An 18732-nucleotide genomic window follows, 5' to 3' on the forward strand; every position below is an offset into this window, starting at 1 on the left:
GTTCACATGCAATTCACACTTCACCTTAAGCATGCATTTTCTAAATGTTTGTCCTGTGTCCGTGGTTAACCATCTAAGCTGAGGCTTAAGGTTCAAATCTTTTCATCCCTTCAATAAACAAAAAGTGTCTGCAATATTATAAATATAATTTATCTTTAAAAAAGCACACTTAACTTATTTTCACACTTGAACTGCTCCTTCTCCTGGTAATCTTTAAATTGTCCCTTTACGCCCGCCATACTGGTTTGTCTGATTGGTTGGCAGGAAAGAGGCGCGTTATGGCGCCTTGAAGTAAACACAGAGAGCGCCTACCACTCCAGATAGGTATAAAGACTAAAGTACGTGTTGGGTACTACTTTAATATAAACTGTTGCAATCTTAGCCGAATTGCGATATACTAGTGTAGTTGCTTTTAGAAACTTTGTGGATCAAGCCACCTAGCTTGGTGTCCTACTAAGTGCTTTGTGATCCGCTAGCTCGCCACTGGTGTCCCTGGTTGTGTATTCCAGCTACTGTGATAGATAGTTTGGTTACGTTGGTGTAGTTGTCCGTTATGTCAGTCGTATCTTTCTGATACAGTTCTCCTACATTCCACGACGATTCATTTTGTCGTAGTCAGTGTCGGGTTTGACACCACTGGAGATGGACTGCGTTGTGACTGGGGGCAACGTGAAAGGTAGCAAGCCGTACAGTAGTCACATATGAACAGATCTGATTGCATGTAATGGCTGCATATCATGTCATTGTTGAAAATGGTGTGTGTTTACACAGTTCTGGCCAAGGCCATCCATTCTCTGTCCAGGATAGGTGATGAACTTTACCTGGAGCCTCAGGAAGATGGCGTGAGTTACTACCACACACACACACACACATGCCGACACATACTCCCCTAAACACTTTAAAACGTGCTAATAATACCCATGTCTGTCTCTTGTCTCACAGCTGGCCTTACGGTCTGTAAACTCCTCGCGATCTGCGTATGCCTGCTTCCTCTTTGCCCCACTCTTCTTTAGCAGGTGTGTGTGTGTGTGTGTGTGTTTGTATTATAGTGAGCAAGAAAGATAAATATATAATAACATCTGCCATTCTTGTACAGGTACACCATCCCACGTGGCCATGCTTTCCGTTGCAAGATGGCCATTAAGGTACTGAGAATGAAGCCAGAGTAAACCCGTCCTCCATGTTGGAGACTTTAAGAACTGAAATAAGTGACGTGTCTGTCCTGTGTCACGCTCCGTCAGTGCGTCCAGGCCGTGTTCAGGTCCCTGTCCTCTCTGGAGAAGACGGTGGAGAAGTGTCACATGGAGCTGGACGGAGAGAAGAGCCGCCTCACCTTCGCCCTCCACTGCAAGCACGGTACGGTACCCCAGCCCAGCCTCTCGGTCTTTACCGGAACTCCTCTTGGAGAACGTAGGAGATTTTCTGACAGAATGTATTAAGCCAAATGATGTGTTTCATATGTGTGTGTCTGTGTCTCAGGTCTGCTGAAGACGCACAACCTGTCTTTTCAGGACAGCGAGAGTCTGCAGGCCGTGTTTGACAAAGGAAGCGCCGTCAACGTGCTCCGCGCCCAACCCAGGTCCGTACAACCTCTTTATCTATCCTCCTCTCCCCCCCCATCACTCTCTCCGCCTCTGGTTTTCCTTGCTGAGCCACCCCTCTTTTACCGTCCCCTCCTCTCAGGCTGCTGGTGGACACTGTCCTGCACTTCCCTCCCTCTCTGGAAGAGGTGAGCGTGACGGTGAGTGCCGAGCGGGTGTGGTTCAGGAACCACGTGGACGACGAGGCGGGTACGTCTTCCGGCCCCGTCGAGGCGTGCTCTTCTGCGGCCGTGTCCCCGTGTATGAAAACCAAAGGAACTCTCTTTGTGTCTCCTTCCGCTTCTCCCTCCCTCAGAGCAGTGCAAGGCCATGCTGACGGAGCTGTGTTTGTGTTCGGAGGAGTTTGACCACTTTGCTGTCGGATGTCAGACCTGTGTCACCTTCTGCCTTAAAGAGCTGAGGGTGAGGGAGGGCGAGGGAGAGAGAGGGTGGGATCACGTGCTTAGAGACAGGACACCATTGTTACTTCCTGATTTTCTGTCCACTGTCTGTTCAAATGGATCAGTCATCTTACAAAAGCGATTTGTCTTCCAGGGCTTGCTGATGTTCGCAGAGTCGGCTAGTCTCCCTGTCTCAGTGCACTTTGATGAACCAGGAAAGTAAGAACACACACACACGGTTTGGTTATGCTTTAGCATTAATGTCTATTGATCAATTTCGGCAATTGATGTAGTGTGTGTGTGTGTGTGTGTGTGTGTGTGTGTGTGTGTGTGTTCAGGCCCGTGGTACTGTCTGTAACAGACAGCGTCCTGGAAGTTAACTTTGTGCTCGCCACACTGACGGACGACTCTCAACCCAGTAACCATAACAACAACAACACTAAAAGGTAACTGCCACCAGACCCTTAAATAAAAACAAGGGGAAAGTACAGGAGTCTAAATGAAAAGTGTGTAGAGTGTGTACAGGTCCATTTGTACCATTTTCTCACTCGAATACATTCCAGGAACTCTAAACCAGAAGTCCAGAGCAGCTTGTTAGCTGGTTTGTATGCATATAAAGCTGGTCTTTACCCAGAATCCTCTCCTCTCTCCCCAGAGCTCCCTTGCCGCCCCCTCCTGACGACTTCATGAACGACGACATAGACTCTTACCTCATCGCCATGGAGACCAGTGAGGTAGCGGGTCCTTCTGCCACGCGTTGCCCCTCCCCTGCCTGCCCTGTACAAACCCCGATACCAGCCAATAACAGAGCCAGACTAGACAGTGAGGAGGAAGAGCAGGAGGAAGATGCTGACCAGATAGAGAGACCACCCAATAAAAAGGTACGTTCCATTTAAGTGTCATTTTATTAGAACATACTCTTTTTACTCCATGATTTGTTGTAAATCGCCTTGTCTAAACTGTAATACTAATTGTCATTCAAATAATACCTCTGTCCACTTTGTGCTCCCCCATATCTCCTTGTCTCTTAGTTCCGTTCCCTATTTTTCGGATCCGTGTTCCCCACTTCCTCCCAGTTGACCAATAAGACGATCAAGAGCCAGGAAGTGCTAGCCAGTGACAGCGAGGATGATGCTCAAGAGGCATCGCCGTGACGGACACGGGAAGCAGACGCGATGTTGTGTGTGTGTGTGTGTGTGTGTGTGTGTGTGTGTGTGCGTCATATCTGATGGAAGTCTGCCAAAGACAGAGGTGGATTCCATTGAACATGAACATTACTAGGACTGCACTGACACTGGACTGCACAGTATGGATATTGTCTCTGTCTTAAAATACATTTCTAGGATCTGAACATATGGGATACTGCTTTCTCTTCTTAATATGGTATTTGCAGCGTTGCTACGGGAACCACACTGACATGTTTTCCTGGGAGTCAGGAAACAAAAACAAACAGCTTTTTATTTTATTTTTGATTGGACCGTCATAACGAGGATATCAGAATTATGAGGAAATGAACAATAAGCACTTCCTGTTTATTTTGGCATGTGTGGAGATCAATGTGTGTACACAAGCCCAAGAATAAAACAAACAAAATTCTTCACTCGAAAATATTGTTTTTATTTCTTCCCCGGATAATCTCATGTGGATTTATCTCATAATACATTTATTTAGACTTCAAAGGTGCATGTTTTGTTTCTCTGTGTGTGTGTGTTTTAGAAGTAGGCTTCAGCATGGGAATGTTTTTGGGGACCAAGTGTCTGTGAGGGGTTTCCAGGCACATGCCTGCTGCTCTTATCGCCCTGCACCTGGAAACTCTTCCCCCTTGTCTGTGGCTTCCTCCTCCCCTTCTCCGCCTCCTTCTTCTCCTTCTCCCTCTTCTTTCGCAGCTTCTCATCCTCTTTCTCCCTCCGCTCCTGCTCCCTGCGTCTCCTCCGCCTCTCCCTGGAGCTCAGCTTCTCCTCCCCCTCCTCCACGCTCCTCTGCTCCCCTGGCCCGTCGCTGAAGTCCTGGATGAGGATGGTAGGGACAGGGACCTTGCCCCGGGACGGCTCCCCTCTGAGCCTGCGGAAGAGGCCGAAGCGTCGGGGGGTGGTGCTGGCTGAGCCCGGTGGAGGGCTGGCTGGGTCCTGGGAGGTACAGCTCTGGCCAGGCGGGGCTGGGTTAGACCCACTTGGAGGGGAGGCTGACGGCTGGGTGCTTGCAGGGTCTGGGTGAGTTGGCTCACGGTCGGGGTGAGGGGTTTTAGAGATACTCGGGTCAAGGTTAGGGTGGACTTGATTCGAATGTACAGGGACAGGTGGGTTGGTGGGTTGTGATTGCTTCGAGGCTGTCGGGGTTGTGTGTGTTTGGTCAGGAGGGGATAGCTGGGGGGTGGTGAAGAGGTCCTCCGAGAGCCTGCGGGGGGGTCGTGACCCACGGGAACTGGAGGATTTGCGGAGGCGGAAGTCTCCAGAAGGACTTGGGCGGGGTGGGTCATGAAGCAACGGATCCCTTTTGGACAGACTGTTGGGCGGGTCAACAGCGTGTGTCATCTCTGGGTTGCCAGATTCTGTCCTGGTGTCTGCGATAGGGGAAATATCCCCCTGGTTTTGAGGATTTGCGTTGCCAGGTTTGGGGGAGATGTTCTCTGCCACAGTTTCAATCTGCACTGATAGAGTGATGTCTGATGGAGCATTCTGGGTGGGCAATTCAAATACGTCATCTTCTGTTTCTCCTTCAGGTTCTCTCTTTTTTTGGTTCTCCTGTTTCTCCTCTGGAACTCTAGTGATGTTTCCTTTTTCAGATCCGGCCTTTTCCAGAGGTGATGGATGTACTGAACTACATTTCCCATCAGGCTCTGTAGCAGAGGCATGGTCCTGGGACTCCAGAGAAACAATGCTGTCTTCCGGTATAATAGTTCTCGAGGTATCTGTGGGTGGCTGAATGTCTGCCTGTGACTCAATGTCACCTTTTCCTGTTTCAATTTGAGTACGTGTGTCTATCTGTGTATGATCTGTTGTCTCCTTGTGTTCAATGAACTCTGCCTCACGTTTTCTCTTTGCCTGTGCACACGCATCTAACTCCATGTCCGATTCCCTCTCTGTACCTTTGCACACGACTGAATCCGAGTGCGCGTCCGTCTCCGGCTTTTGCGGCGCCTCCATCTTTGTTTCCGTCGTCGCTGGCGTCTCCGAATTGCCGGGCGTGTCCGTCTCCGCGGCCGCCTCCTCCTCTGCCTGTCTCACTGCATCGTCTGCCTCTGCCCGTGCTGCCTCTGGGCGAGGCACCTCGTGGTCACAGAGTGGGCCCGTCTCTGGTTCTCCTCCAGTCAGGGCCGCTGCACTTTCCCCTGCCTCTTGTGTCTCTGTCTCCAGTGGCTCACCACCAGCAGCATCTGTCCTCATCGCTGTGTGTCCGTGCGAGTCCCCCTCCACGTCGCTCTGCCTCTGCTCCCCGCGTCGGTTCTCTCCAACCGTGGGTGTCTTGGCTTTTTCTGTCGGCGTGTCTGTGGGCGCGTCGCTGCCCTTTCCTGCGTCAGCCCGGGTGTCCGTCTGTAGTCCGGGGTCTTTGTCCTCCCTGTCCTCTGGGTGGGTGGAGTTCTCTGCGTCTGAGCCTCTCGGGGGCTCTGTCCTCGTTTCTTCCTCCATTCTGTCTGACTCCAGGCCTGTTTGTGGTCCTGTGTCTGTCTCTGTGTTCACACTTATTTCTTTGTGAACCATGTGTGATTTGGTCTGTTTATTTCCCTTCTCCTCTGTGTGCTTCTCGGTCTCAATATCTGTCCCTGCCTCTGTGTCTAGCTGTGTACCTGCCTCTCTCTCTGGCTCTATATCTGTCCCTGCCTCTTTCTCTAGCTCTATCTCTTGCTGTATTCCTGCCCCTCTCTCTGCGTCTGGCCCTGCATCTAACTGTTCTGCTTCTATCTCAGTCTCCTTTCTGGGCCCTGCATGTACCTCTTGCCCTGTCTCTAACTCTGTCCCTCCCTTTGTCACTTTCTCTGAGCCTGAGTCTGTCCTTGCCCCTGTCTCTGCCTCTGTTCCTGTCCCTGCCTCCGTCCCTGTCTCTGCCTCTGTTCCTGTCTCTGCCTCTGTTACTGTCCCTGCCTCTGTCCCTGTCTCTGCCTCTGTTCCTGTCCCTGCCTCTGTCCCTGTCTCTGTTCCTATCTCTGCCTCTGTTACTGTCCCTGCCACTGTCCCTGCCTCTGTCCCTGTCTCTGCCTCTGTTCCTGTCTCTGCCTCTGTTACTGTCTCTGCCTCTGTTCCTGTCTCTGCCTCTGTCTCTGCCTCTGTTCCTGTCCCTGCCTCTGTCCCTGTCTCTGCCTCTGTTCCTATCTCTGCCTCTGTTACTGTCCCTGCCACTGTCCCTGCCTCTGTCCCTGTCTCTGCCTCTGTTCCTGTCTCTGCCTCTGTTACTGTCCCTGCCTCTGTCCATGTCTCTGCCTCTGTTCCTGTCCCTACCTCTGCCCCTGTCCTTGCCTCTGTCCCTGTCTCTGTCCCTGTTCTTGTTCCTGTTCCTGTCCCTGTCCCTGCCTCTATCCCTGTCTCTTCCTCTGATCCTGTCCCTGCCTCTGTCCTTACCTCTGTTCCTGCTTCTGTTCCTGTCCCTGCCTCTGTTCCTGTTACTGCCTCTGTCCCTGCCTCTGGCCCTACCTCTGGCCCTACCTCTGTCCTGACCTTTGTGTCGGTCCCTGCCTCCGTCCCTGCCTCAGCTTCCGTCGTGGTATTGATCACTGTGTATGTCCCTCTCACGTGTTCCTTCTCCCTCAACCGTTCATCCCTCTCTTCCTGCATGTCCATGGCGACAGACCTGAGGTCTGCTACCTGACCCTGATCGTTCCTGCTACTCTGCAGTACTGGAACCTGTGATTGGTGGAGATCATCCGAGGTAGCACCGTGTTCGTGGATGGGTTCTTTGACCTCTCTCTGGTCTTCTGGGGCTTGACAGAGTTGGCCCGTATCGGTTCTCCTCTCCTCCTCTGATGGTTTCCTGGGCGGCGGTGGGCCCCCTTGGGGTTCCCTGTCCCCAAGCGGAACACTGGGCTCCCACATGGCCTTCTCCTCCTCTTCTAGAACGCCTTGCATCATCGCTGGGCTGCTATCCATCCAGCTCTCCCTCCTCAGCCTCTCCTCTCCCTCGCCCCGCTCCTCCCTCGACGTCTCCGAAGCCTTCCTCCCCGTGGTCCAGCGCTTGCGGAGGAGCGACGGCGAGAGGGAGAGGCTGGAAGGCGAGCGGAGGAGAGGGAGAGAGAGATTGCCCTTCTGCCTCTCCTTCCGGTCGCGCTCGGCCTCCTTCTGCCTCTCCTTCTCCCACGCCATGCGGTAGCCGTAGCAGCGGCCCCGGGGGTCGAAGGTGGAGGAGGGGCGGTCGTTCTTCCATTTCTCCAGCTCTCGCTCCGTCTGCCTCTCCAGGTCTCTCCCCGACAGTGGCACAGAACACACCTGAGGGAGGGAGGGAGGGAGGGAGTCAGATCAGACTTGTACCTTGGGTATGGACTGTCCTTTGTATACAGGTAAAGGTACTGTACATTTAACGTAAAACACAGCATAGGTATCATATGTGAGGTACTGTCTGTCATATCCATAAGCTTTTCCTATCAGTGGAACTGACTGTGGAGAAAGGTGCATTTTTCAAAGTGTAAGGCCAACAAGTCTTTGTTCTCATTGGTCAGAGATGAGCTGTCCCTCCTCCACACGTTCCACTCTATTGCTCCTCCCATTTCCTGATGCTGATACGTGTGATCAACAGCAGTGGGCAGCCCCTCCCCTGTCTGACCTCTGAGATGAAGGCGTTGTCCTCCTGCTGGATCTCCTCCCTGATGGACCTCAGCTTCTCCAGAGTCTCCATCTGGCCCTGGCACTCCTTCCGCTGCTCGGCCCGGCCCAGGACCCGACGCACCAGCACCACCGCCACCTGGAACAGCACCCGCACCCCTGGGAGAGGGAGAGGGAGAGGGAGAGGGTGAGGGAGAGGTGACCCACACATGACAGGGAAAGGAAGTACAAGTTGAATAAACGCCTTCACACCTGGGAGGTACCTGTCACGGCAACACACCGGTTGAGAGAGTGACGCGCTCTCTGAGGCTTGGGAGTGGGGCAGGGACCGGGTGGGGTGTGAGGACGGATGGATAGACAGACAAATGGGATGGAGGCATCAGATGATGACTCGCTGTTTGTTCGGCATGGATTGAGTCCTACCGTAACAGAAGAAGAGGTCCCAGACTCGTAGCAGTGTGTTGAAGGGGAGGTGACGTGTGTACAGGCACATCAGCCAATCGGTGGCGAACATGAGGGGCTCCACCCCGTGTTTCTGCAGGTGCCTGTGGGCCGCGGGACACGCCCTCTTTAGAACCCAGGTGAGGATGGCGGCGTCGAACAGAACCCCCTCCTGTCAACGAACAACGCAAAGGATGCTTGAACCGTTTGAACAGTGTTCGACCACCCCCTCTTGAGGCATGGTTGGCATGTGAGTTCACATTGTGTTCCTCGTTTGTAAAGGATAAAATAACACATTTCTCCTCGTCACAATTGCTCATCGTGTTTGTGTGTACGTGTAGAGAGTACTCCTCACCAGCAGGGGGTTGTAGTAGCCAGGCAGGTACTGTTCACTGATCTGCACCAGGCACCAAAAGGCTTCCTGCAGGACACACAGAGGAGGACAAGGAGACCGTTCCAGTTGATTGTATATTCTAGAAACCCCTTTCGGTTGGCAGAGGTTATAGCACATTTCGAGCAACGAAAAAAAAATGCATTCGAGGCACCTTTAACACTGGCTCAGAATAGTCATCCAGAGATTCCTTCTCTATGAAGCATCACCTGCTTGAACCTGGGTACTGTGGGTGCAAAACTAATCTTTGTGTGTGTGAATATGTGTGTGTGAATGCGTGTGTGGTACTAGCGTACCTCAGCAGGCATGTTCATGAGCAGCACAGCAGCGACGGGCCCCTGGGCCTGGCAGTATCCCTCCTCAGGCTGGTACTGGGTGAAGGCCTTCAGAACCCGGAACAGACCGCGCTGGCTACACACAAAATCACAGGAAACAGTGTCATCAACATCTAACGATAAAAGGAGGCTCGCTGTGTGTGTCTGTGGTTTAAGTATCTTCAGAACCGGGTACTGTATGAAGTTGAAGTTCGCTAGATGTATTGCTCCGGGCCCAAGGATGTGCAGTGTTGCGTGCAATGTTGTTTGGATGACGGGTTTGCCACTACTAAATATACAAATATAAAAACGTGTTTGCTTCCATGTTGAGCTGCGTTGAGCGATGGTGCTATGCATCTCAAATGCCACCATCAGGCACTGCACTGGTTAGGCTAATCAGTGGTGGATCTAAGGGGTGGCAGCTGCCACCCAAATAAAAAAACTGCCACCCCAAGTTTTTTAATTTAATTTTATGCATTTAGCAGACGCTTTTATCCAAAGCGACTTCCAAGAGAGAGCTTTACAAAAGTGCATAGGTCACTAATCATAACAACGAGATATCCCCAAACATTGCGGGTATCCAAAACATGAAGCATACATTGTGAAAAAACATTTGTACATTACAGAACATTTCAATAAATAATATTAATGTTACTGTTTAATTTAAACTATAATATTCTAGCCTTATCATTTACCATAGGGAGTTCTGTACCCCCCTACTCTGGGTTTTATTCGCCTCCAGGAGGCCACCCAACAACTTCCTTCTGCCACCCCATTGCCACCCCGAATGAAAATCTCTAGATCCGTCCCTGGGCTAATGGAGAATGATTCACTTTGGGGTAACGGGTATTCAAATGTAGGATCTGTTGCTTGACGAAGTGGTAAAATATGAATTTCAGTGGACAGAGGGGGAGACCAATGGCCCCATGTGTATTTTGTTCCTGTTATTGTTTTTTTACCCATGGCCGTCCTTGGAGACAAACATCTCGTGGAAGGGGAACTGGCGGTCCAGGTCTCTCTCGATCACGTCCACCCAGGTCTGCAGCGCCTGCTTGGAGTCCAGTGACTGAGGCAGAGGGAGAGACCATGACAGCTACACACTAGGATCATGAACAAACCACAGTATTGCAAATCATCTTCTCTACCTACGACGTTACAGTACTACTACAAAGAGACTATTCCCTTGGTGTCTCCTCTGTCTCCTACCTTGTAGAGGTCATCGTTCCTGTTCATTTTGTCTGTGGCTCCACAGAGCAGTGGCCAGCACTTAGCCCTGAGGGATGCTGGGATACCCTTCTGACACTGCTCTTTGACCTGGGGGACAAACACAGGGGATGGATACAGAGCATGGATCACGTGTCTTGTGCTATTGAGCCAATCCATGTGAACAGACTGAGAATCATTTTGAAAATCTCGTGTTTGAGAGGGGGCAGCTTGTTCTGGCGTCAGACGATAAGAGGGTCTCCGTGGTCCACGAAGGCCTATGTGTCGTGTGTGACACGTCTCGTTCATGCCCAGCCTAGTGGCTGCCACGCACCTTGCCGGTCTTCTTCTGCAAGACGCGATCCCATTGGCTGATGAGATTGATCCACTTGGCCTCCCTCTGTCTCACCAACTCAGGGAGTGGTCCCTCGCTCCTGCAAACAACGCGAGCAGCAACACCCTCACATTCATGTAACGTCTCGGTGCCACCCCGTTCCTATGTCTGTTCATGGGGTTTGTTTTTTTGTTTTAGGGCAAACGCCTCGTCAATAGCCACTCTATTTGCTAAAGGTGACATAGGCACCTTTTAGGTTCTGTCACAGAGAGAGAGACGACGAGGCAAAGTAACACAGGAAACAGGAAAACCACACGGTGGTGGTGTCAGGATGTTCGCGTGCAGTTGCTGGGTGACTGCTGCCGACGGACCCTCTCGTCTGCGTGCTGGGGCTCGAAAGAAGCGATGCGGGCTTCGAATGCACTGTGACACCCGTGCATCTTTGGTCTGTCTAACAGAAATGACGTATTCTCTCTACTAGCATCCCTCTGAACCTCTGTGTTTCTTCACTCACAGGGAGAGAGAGAGAGAGAAAGAAAGGAGAGAGAGAGAAGGGTGTTTGGGTGTCCCGGAGGGAGAAGGAGAGCAAGAGATCTCTCAATGAGGGTACTGACCCGGCAGTGAATCCGTTCCTCAGAAGGAAACCAAATCGGTCTGTCTCCATGCCCTCTGTGACCCGTGACCCTGTGTCAGGTCCAGTACCTTCCTCGACACCCGGGTCTTTTGGGGTTGGAGTGGACGGACTCTGCATGTTCCTGAAGGGAAAGGAGATGATGACACACTCAGTCAACACTAACTGACAGTCGCTGTAGGAGGGATGAGTTATCAAAATCATTGTTTTGCTACCCTACCCAAATGGGATTGTATTAGATGTCACAGCGAATGGGAACATTTCCCGCTAACATTGTTTGTACTGTACAATACTATTTACTACTATGTTGCTTCAAATGTAATATTACTTGCCTAGAATAACCATAAGAGGAACAAGTGAGAGTGTATGTCCAAGCAAATACTACCAACACCAGATTCATCCGTAGAGTTTGGGCAGAAGTACAAACCTTGTCAACTTCCTGTCTCTAACCCTGTGAACTAAGCCACACCACGAGCCGGTAATGTTAAAACTGATCAACCGATCGGACAAATACCTTTAAATGTCCAACTCCACTGATGTTTCAGTTGGTGATGTTGCTGCTGGAGAGAAGTGTTTTCTCCTCAGAAGACTGTAGAGGAAGAGAATTTCTCTATGACTTCCTCTTGTGTGTGTGTGTGTGTGTGTGTGTGTGTGTGTGTGTGTGTGTGTGTGTGTGTGTGTGTGTGTGTGCGTGTGCGCGCGCACAGCAAGAGATAGAAAAAGATGTATAGCTGTAGTTTATATGGTGTATTTGCTATATGTGATACTATGGTAATAACCACAACAAATAGCTTTTGTGAATGCTGGAATATATAATATGGTATTCTATTATCAAGAACAATGAGCAGTCTCACCAAAACTGGGAATTGTGAAGTAAAACTATGTAGATAAAAGTACTTTATGCCACATTTTTCACATTCACATTTAGTCACTTGTCTCTGTCCAGCCGTCCTTACTTCCACTGTGAGCGGTTCTCTAGAAGTTCACCAGCCATCACTGATTTAAGCCCAATACTGCCCCTAGTGGCTTTCAACTGAAGCTACGCACAAGGTGATACTCAGCTGGCTACACAAGGTAAGGCTTACACCTTCAGCTGATTCTGGTAGGCTAATACTTTGTGATAAACTCAATCTGTTTGACGACATTTACACATAACGCATATGGATTATTAGTGTAGTCCAAACTAAGTAGATTACTTGATTGGAAGGTAACTGTGTTTGTTTATCAGAAACATACCCGCTGAACCGCATCGATAAATGCGCTTCACGGATATGGAAGTTTATATATTTCTGATCTGGGCTCACATGTCCACCATCACAGACAGTTTTATTTCGTTTTGCAGTTTCATGTGTTTAGTTCCTGAGATAGTTCTCAAGGGTCATTAAACTTAGATTATCCTAGCATGAGGATATAGAATGCGCATTTCATTATTCAATCAGGTTAATGAATGCCATTTTATGTGAGCTATTTTTACTACTGCTTTTTGGGAATGTCCCGAGCGGAACGTATTTTCCTGACGGCTTTATTTGTAGGGTCAGATGACGTGTCTCTGCGGATTTGGGCCGTCAAGATTAAAAGCAAGCTGGTACTGTAGCCTAGATGCAGGGCAATCAGCTGGCAGTATGTGGAGTACCTCACAAGCTGGCAGCATTCTGACAGGCTGTCTGTTGTTTGGGAACTGCCAAGTTAAGATGTCAGGAGAGTGAAGAAAATGAGAGCTGTTTTCTGTTGAATTAAAGTTTCTTTAGTTGGGTAGTAATTAATTATTTGTAAGCCAAGCCATTCATTCTACTCCTAAAATCGTCTCTCCCTCTGCCTCTCTCTCTCTCTCTCTCTCCCTTTCTTTCTCTCTCTCTCTCTTACTAGCTTGTTTTGCTGTGATGTCTTCTTCCTTGCGTGTGCTGTATTTCTCACCTAGGCCAGGTAAGTTGTCATAAGGCCAACTTTTTCCTGCCACTTACAGATCTCGGGCCCACTGAGACCTTCTGTGGTGTGGTTGTGGAGTGAGTAGTCTAACCTAGTCTCCCATGCTCATGGAGCAGCCAAAATGGGGGAATTGGCTTCAACATCTTTGCTCTGTGTCCTGGCCAGGCACATTTGGAGTCAGTCCTGGGTTAGTCCGTCACTTCAGCCTCAGTGTGCAGAGAGAAGCTTACAGTGAGTGAAATACAAATGAAGAGTGTTTCTATTCCCAACCGGTCATTCTCTTATTTTCAAATGACTGCATGTGACAAGCAGGTCAACTGGCATGTGTGCCATGTTTAAGGAAAATGCATGAGACAATCTCCTTTTGTCTAACTAGAGTATGTCAACAATCAAGAACAGCCCACAGATATGAAGTCCATCACAGACAGAGCTGCACAGACACTCCTGTGGACTGAGCTCTTCAGAGGTAAAATACACACACACACACACACACACACACACACACACACAAATAAGGGTACACGCACACACCAGATTTCTCACACTCCTCCAGGTTTGGGAATGACTATGAGCTACCTGTTCCGTGAGCCTGCCACCATCAACTATCCGTTTGAGAAGGGTCCCCTGTCTCCACGTTTCCGTGGCGAGCACGCCTTGCGCCGTTACCCTAGCGGAGAGGAACGCTGCATTGCCTGCAAGTTGTGTGAGGCCATCTGCCCTGCACAGGTACACAAAACACACACACACCTTGCACCACATTTCCAACATACATAGGTGATATGCAGTGTTGCTACTGTGCTCTCTGCTGCCCCCTGTGTTTGCGCCAGGCTATCACCATCGAGGCAGAGACGCGTGCTGATGGTAGTCGCAGGACCACCCGCTACGACATCGACATGACCAAGTGCATCTACTGCGGCTTCTGCCAGGAGGCCTGTCCTGTCGATGCCATTGTGGAGGTGTGGAAGTTTGTGGCACATACAGTTCCAATAAAGAGACTTCCTATACTTGTAGGTCTGGGGGTTGATTTAGTGCCAGATGGTGTCATGTGAAAAGCATTGGTCTGGGTGAGGGAAGAACTGTGTTTTCAAGGCAAGTCATATGGTTTTTAGTGTCATTTCAATCATATACGGTTGTACACAATGAAACGCGACAACATTCCTGCAGGACCATGGTGCTACGTGAACAACGTTTTTTTAAATAATAAAGTTCTTGCAATGTTCCTGAACATTTGTCACATTCTTCCTTTCTTCTTCCTTAGGGACCAAACTTTGAGTTCTCCACTGAGACCCATGAGGAGCTGCTGTACAACAAGGAGAAGCTTCTCAACAATGGAGACCGATGGGAGGCAGAGATTGCTGCCAACATCCAGTCAGACTACCTTTACAGATAGACACAGGAACATACCCATATATGTGTCATACTGGAAAATGATTTGGCTCTTTAGTATCTCAGAAATAGCTACTGTTAAGAGAATTATAATATTAACCCAACAGCAGACCAATAGAGCCAGTATGCACGGGCATGTAGGGCCTATACAAACACGCACAAATGTAGCCTACAAGCACACACATATGCAGTATTAATTGATGTTGAAAAGGTGTGGATTGAATCTGAGGGAATGAATGCTGTGTCCAAGTGATGTATTTTGGTAACTCCTGAAGTAAGAAATAATAAAGAGTAGGCCTAATCTGAATACATGTCAAGTCTCTTGAAATATGAAGAACAGTTATCTAGTGTCTAATGTCTCATTTGAAGTTTCCTGAAATTGTCATTATAAAATAAGAATCAGTAGGCTGATTGAGAATTAAGGCAGGCACAGGGCACTCAATTATTTACATTTAGTATCATACAACAACCGAGGAGTTTATGCTTAAAAAATATAATAAATCTCCTTTTTGCCGTTAAATTGTTGCACACATGCGTTTTACCGCTTGAGGTGATCACATGACATGGGCGGAAACTGACTCATATCCCACGCTGAATCTCCCGCGAACGCAGCCATTTACTCTTTCCCTCTTCGCTTCAGCGCCGGGTGAGTCTCTGCATTTTCCCTGATGTCGTGCAAATCTGAATTCAATTTACAGTCATTATAATCATCTTTTTACCACACTACATACATTTAGGTACGCGGTGTGTGTATTTTTACATATTTAAGAATGATGATTGTGCTGCCAAATGGCGTTATTGGCTCAGTTTTTGTCTGTTATCTCATGCTAACATGGTATTTTAGCCATTTAGCTAGCTTTGTGATAAGAATGGCTTCCATGCCGTGCTATGGCTAACAGGTTAGCAAGCTAGCGAATTAGCAAGGAAGGCTATGATCCAGGTATTTTAATATTGTTGTTCTGAGTTTGTATTTATTTACAGCGAATCAAATTACAGTAGTTAATCATCACTGTTAGTTTCTGGTTGTCATCTATTAAACGTAGAACTCTCTGCTTACATAATTCATGAACTAATCAATATATTTCAACTGGCTAACCATGGAACAGAGTTTTGCGTGTTGTGCATTGTTCCAGTCGAAACTAGAAAAGTGCGGCAGCGCGCTGTATGGCGCACTACCAAACTAGCTAACTAGAGCTAAGCTAGCTGCATTTATCAATGCCAGCCAGCCACGTTAGCTAGCGACTGGTTACGTAAACCCAACCCTTCTAATTGTTATAAAATACTAAGATTATGAAAACTAACTATTAGTATAATCTGCGTCTATTCCGGTATGAGAGAAATTCAAGCACTAAAATATGGATGCTTTGTACAATAGAGATGGCGTAATGTGCTTATACCGCCCAAAAAAAACAATTTGGCTAGCAGCAGTGTTAGCAATGTTGCTAGCCCTCACGAGAGCGTGCAGCTCGACACTGCCGAACGTGCGTTTGTTTTGCAGACTTGCTATTTTTCCCAACAGCTAGTTTTGCTCCTAATTTGTCTGGTAGAACGTAATGTACTACCAGGTAATCGAAGCGTAACGTTAGTGAAGTGACACTAATAATTATTTCATGTGTTCCAGGAGAACACGAGACCACGACAGAACAACAATGGCAGAAGTCGTCGAACCATCGGTCCAATTTAAGGTAGGTTCCCAAACATTGCTAAATTAGATTGCATGTCGGTGAGTAGCAGATGAACCTATATCGACCTTTAAATATCCCTCTCACAGCTTGTATTGGTGGGAGATGGAGGAACGGGAAAGACAACTTTCGTGAAGAGACACTTAACGGGCGAGTTCGAGAAGAAATATGTTGGTGAGTCTCTAACAATGTAAATTGACTGAATTTTGTTTCATATGAGTAATTTCAGCAGTTGATAGCAGAATATATATGTGACTACAGCAACTACCCAGAGGCCAGTATCAAGTTGTAAAATGCTTAGTCATGTCAGATTGAAGAAGTGCTATGCAGGTGCATCCACCCTAGTGCACCCACCCCCAGGTATCTGTAAGGAATGTGAGTCATGGCCGGGACCCAAAATGGCCCAGAATTTTCCTTCAATGGAACACAGCCAGCATTCTGGAACTGCAGAACGCTGCATCGAGTTGCTTTGTGTGTTTAAACTTGTCGTCTCCCCCCCCTGTCCAGCCACTCTGGGAGTAGAAGTTCACCCGCTGGTCTTCCACACCAACAGAGGGCCCATCAAGTACAACGTGTGGGACACAGCTGGTCAGGAGAAGTTTGGTGGTCTCCGCGATGGCTACTACATCCAAGGTAGGCCGCTAGCAGAATCCTCGACTTCGGTGTTGAGCCAAGCTCCCACGGGGGTCATTTAAATATAATCTGTCTAGTGTTTGTCTTTTAATGTCAGTTTAGCCAGACCGTATTCCTGTGCCCACTTAAGGGGCCGAGTTTCTTATCTTTTGAGCAGCAGGTTTCTTCTTGCCCTGAAGCTGTTTAAATGAAGTCCTAACAAAGCCCTCTCGAGCCAGCTTCCAGGCTTTTCAAGGACTGACTCATCTCAGGACAGCTTGTTGTCATTCCCCTCCCACCCCCCTTCACACGTACGTTATCCTCTCTCCTGTCTTCTCCAGCCCAGTGTGCAATCATTATGTTCGACGTCACGTCTCGAGTCACCTACAAGAACGTCCCCAACTGGCATCGCGATCTGGTGCGCGTGTGTGAGAACATTCCCATAGTCCTCTGTGGCAACAAGGTAGACATCAAAGACAGGAAAGTCAAAGCCAAGAGCATCGTGTTTCACCGCAAGAAGAACCTTCAGGTATGACACGTTCTCCCTCGCGTGTTCTCAGCCGTAGCCACGATGAACGACGTCGCAGCGTTTTGACCCCGCGTCTCTCTTGCCTCTCGCCCTCCAGTACTACGACATCTCCGCCAAAAGTAATTACAACTTTGAGAAGCCCTTCCTCTGGCTAGCGAGGAAGCTGATTGGCGACCCCAACCTGGAGTTTGTGGAGATGCCAGCCCTCGCTCCCCCAGAGATCCAGATGGACCCCTCCCTCGCCGCGCAGTACGAGCTCGACCTCAAAGTGAGTATGGCCGCACCGCTGCCCTGCTTCCAGACTTCCAGCCCCTTGTGGCCCAAGTCATATATTTGCAATGGGTGACGGAAACAAAACGCGATGGCTACAATTGGTTCAAACGGAGCAGGTGCTTTTGTCCAGGGGGTAGTCATGAGGAAGAGTTCTTCTGCAAGTAGCGACCTGCTGCTTTTGATTTCAGAATGAAACCCCTTCATGTACTTTGGGAATTTTAGTGGAGTCACTCGTAATTATGGGTGGTGACAAACTAACCGTTCCTCCTCTTCTCCCCCAGGTGGCATCAGAAACAGCTCTCCCAGATGAAGACGATGACCTTTAACCTGTTAACTATAACCCCCCCTCCCTCCCCCGCAGTGACCAGAAGTTGTTGGAGTTTGGCCCCCTTACTGTAAAATCCCGTTGCAGATTTATTTTTATTTTTGAACATTTTTTTTTCTCGTTTCGTTTGTGTTTTAAAAAAAAATGAAAAGACAAACTTGGTGAAGTTGTGTGTTTCTCTAATTTCACTGTATGACACACCCACCCTAGTGTTGGCATGGCAATGTGCTACCCATCATTGAGCACCATTCACTGCTCTTACCCAGCTCACACATGCTGATGTAAGGCCAACCAGAAGCACTACGGGGAATAAACTTTGAATAAAAACATTCTGAATATATGTTACTGTCTCAGCTTTCATTGACTGTTGAGCATTAAAATAAGACAAATGCTCTCGCAGTCTGACATGGCTCTTTTCTTTTTTTTAAAGGTAAACCATGTAGTTTCATGATAAGCTGGTTAGCTGTGTAAATTAAGTATTTAAATGCCTGAAATTACAGTAAATCAATGTGTCCTGACGGTGGCAAAGACTGAAAATGACAGATCTGCTAGATGGGAGTGCGACATGTTCGTCATTAAAACAATTTGTGGACCAACCTTTTGTATTCTCCCCCAAAGCTACCTTATTGCCCGTCCATCTTGTGGAGAATAAAAATGGAGCGTAGTGTATGACATTTACAGACACGCCCATTTGGTCCCTTCTCATCTCCAGTTGTCGCCACGAGGTGTCAGTATAGTTGAGCTACACTGTGAGCAGATGGGATCCCCAGCTCTTATTGTCAATGACCAGTTTCGCTAAAATTAATCAATGAGGAACACATCATTAAGAATGTACTTGATATCAAAATGCCAATGGCTCAATTCACGGCGACATAGTTTTGTTCAGCATATGAAGCAGTTAGTTTCCGTACTCTGGCTGCAGTGACATTCAACAACAGTCACGAGCAGGACTGTAAT

The 18732-nt window shown here is 48.6% G+C and overlaps 4 protein-coding genes across 9 annotated transcripts; 3 read left to right on the top strand and 1 right to left on the bottom strand.

The window, feature by feature from the left end:
- Positions 1-249: 249 nt before the first annotated feature.
- On the top strand, positions 250-3589 carry rad9a (RAD9 checkpoint clamp component A). Of its 5 annotated transcripts, none has more exons than XM_084696396.1 (13): positions 250-338; positions 580-676; positions 772-842; positions 943-1016; positions 1097-1145; positions 1242-1356; positions 1480-1579; positions 1684-1790; positions 1897-2003; positions 2136-2200; positions 2320-2427; positions 2637-2862; positions 3013-3589. In XM_084696396.1, the coding sequence occupies exons 2-13, from the start codon at positions 643-645 to the stop codon at positions 3133-3135; spliced, it is 1179 nt and encodes a 392-aa protein (XP_084552522.1). In that variant the 5' UTR covers positions 250-338; positions 580-642; the 3' UTR covers positions 3136-3589. The 5 variants fall into 5 exon arrangements, with proteins under 5 accessions (XP_084552522.1, XP_084552541.1, XP_084552549.1 ...); XM_084696415.1 differs by having other exon boundaries at positions 259-324; XM_084696423.1 differs by having other exon boundaries at positions 262-338; positions 616-676.
- On the bottom strand, positions 3581-11162 carry tbc1d10c (TBC1 domain family, member 10C). The gene is made up of 10 exons (XM_084696382.1): positions 11026-11162; positions 10412-10511; positions 10081-10188; positions 9834-9940; positions 8857-8971; positions 8525-8590; positions 8152-8341; positions 7730-7887; positions 6535-7395; positions 3581-6108 (listed from the first exon to the last, which is right to left on the bottom strand). The coding sequence occupies exons 1-10, from the start codon at positions 11160-11162 to the stop codon at positions 3694-3696; spliced, it is 4257 nt and encodes a 1418-aa protein (XP_084552508.1). The 3' UTR covers positions 3581-3693.
- A 1751-nt stretch (positions 11163-12913) lies between these two features.
- ndufs8b (NADH:ubiquinone oxidoreductase core subunit S8b) lies at positions 12914-14645 on the top strand. Of its 2 annotated transcripts, XM_084696452.1 has the most exons (6): positions 12914-12965; positions 13134-13199; positions 13345-13434; positions 13522-13694; positions 13796-13924; positions 14227-14645. In XM_084696452.1, the coding sequence occupies exons 1-6, from the start codon at positions 12923-12925 to the stop codon at positions 14356-14358; spliced, it is 633 nt and encodes a 210-aa protein (XP_084552578.1). In that variant the 5' UTR covers positions 12914-12922; the 3' UTR covers positions 14359-14645. The 2 variants fall into 2 exon arrangements, with proteins under 2 accessions (XP_084552578.1, XP_084552570.1); XM_084696444.1 differs by having other exon boundaries at positions 13345-13694.
- Positions 14646-14911: 266 nt separating this feature from the next.
- Positions 14912-18115, top strand: ran (RAN, member RAS oncogene family). The gene is made up of 7 exons (XM_084696466.1): positions 14912-15000; positions 15976-16039; positions 16126-16210; positions 16544-16669; positions 16990-17177; positions 17275-17445; positions 17732-18115. Exons 2-7 carry the CDS (start codon positions 16004-16006, stop codon positions 17774-17776), a joined length of 651 nt encoding a protein of 216 aa, XP_084552592.1. The 5' UTR covers positions 14912-15000; positions 15976-16003; the 3' UTR covers positions 17777-18115.
- The last annotated feature ends 617 nt before the right edge of the window (positions 18116-18732 follow it).

The sequence above is a fragment of the Hypomesus nipponensis genome, chromosome 1 (assembly GCF_054491055.1).
Source record: "Hypomesus nipponensis isolate SF chromosome 1, ASM5449105v1, whole genome shotgun sequence".
NCBI lineage: Eukaryota > Metazoa > Chordata > Actinopteri > Osmeriformes > Osmeridae > Hypomesus > Hypomesus nipponensis.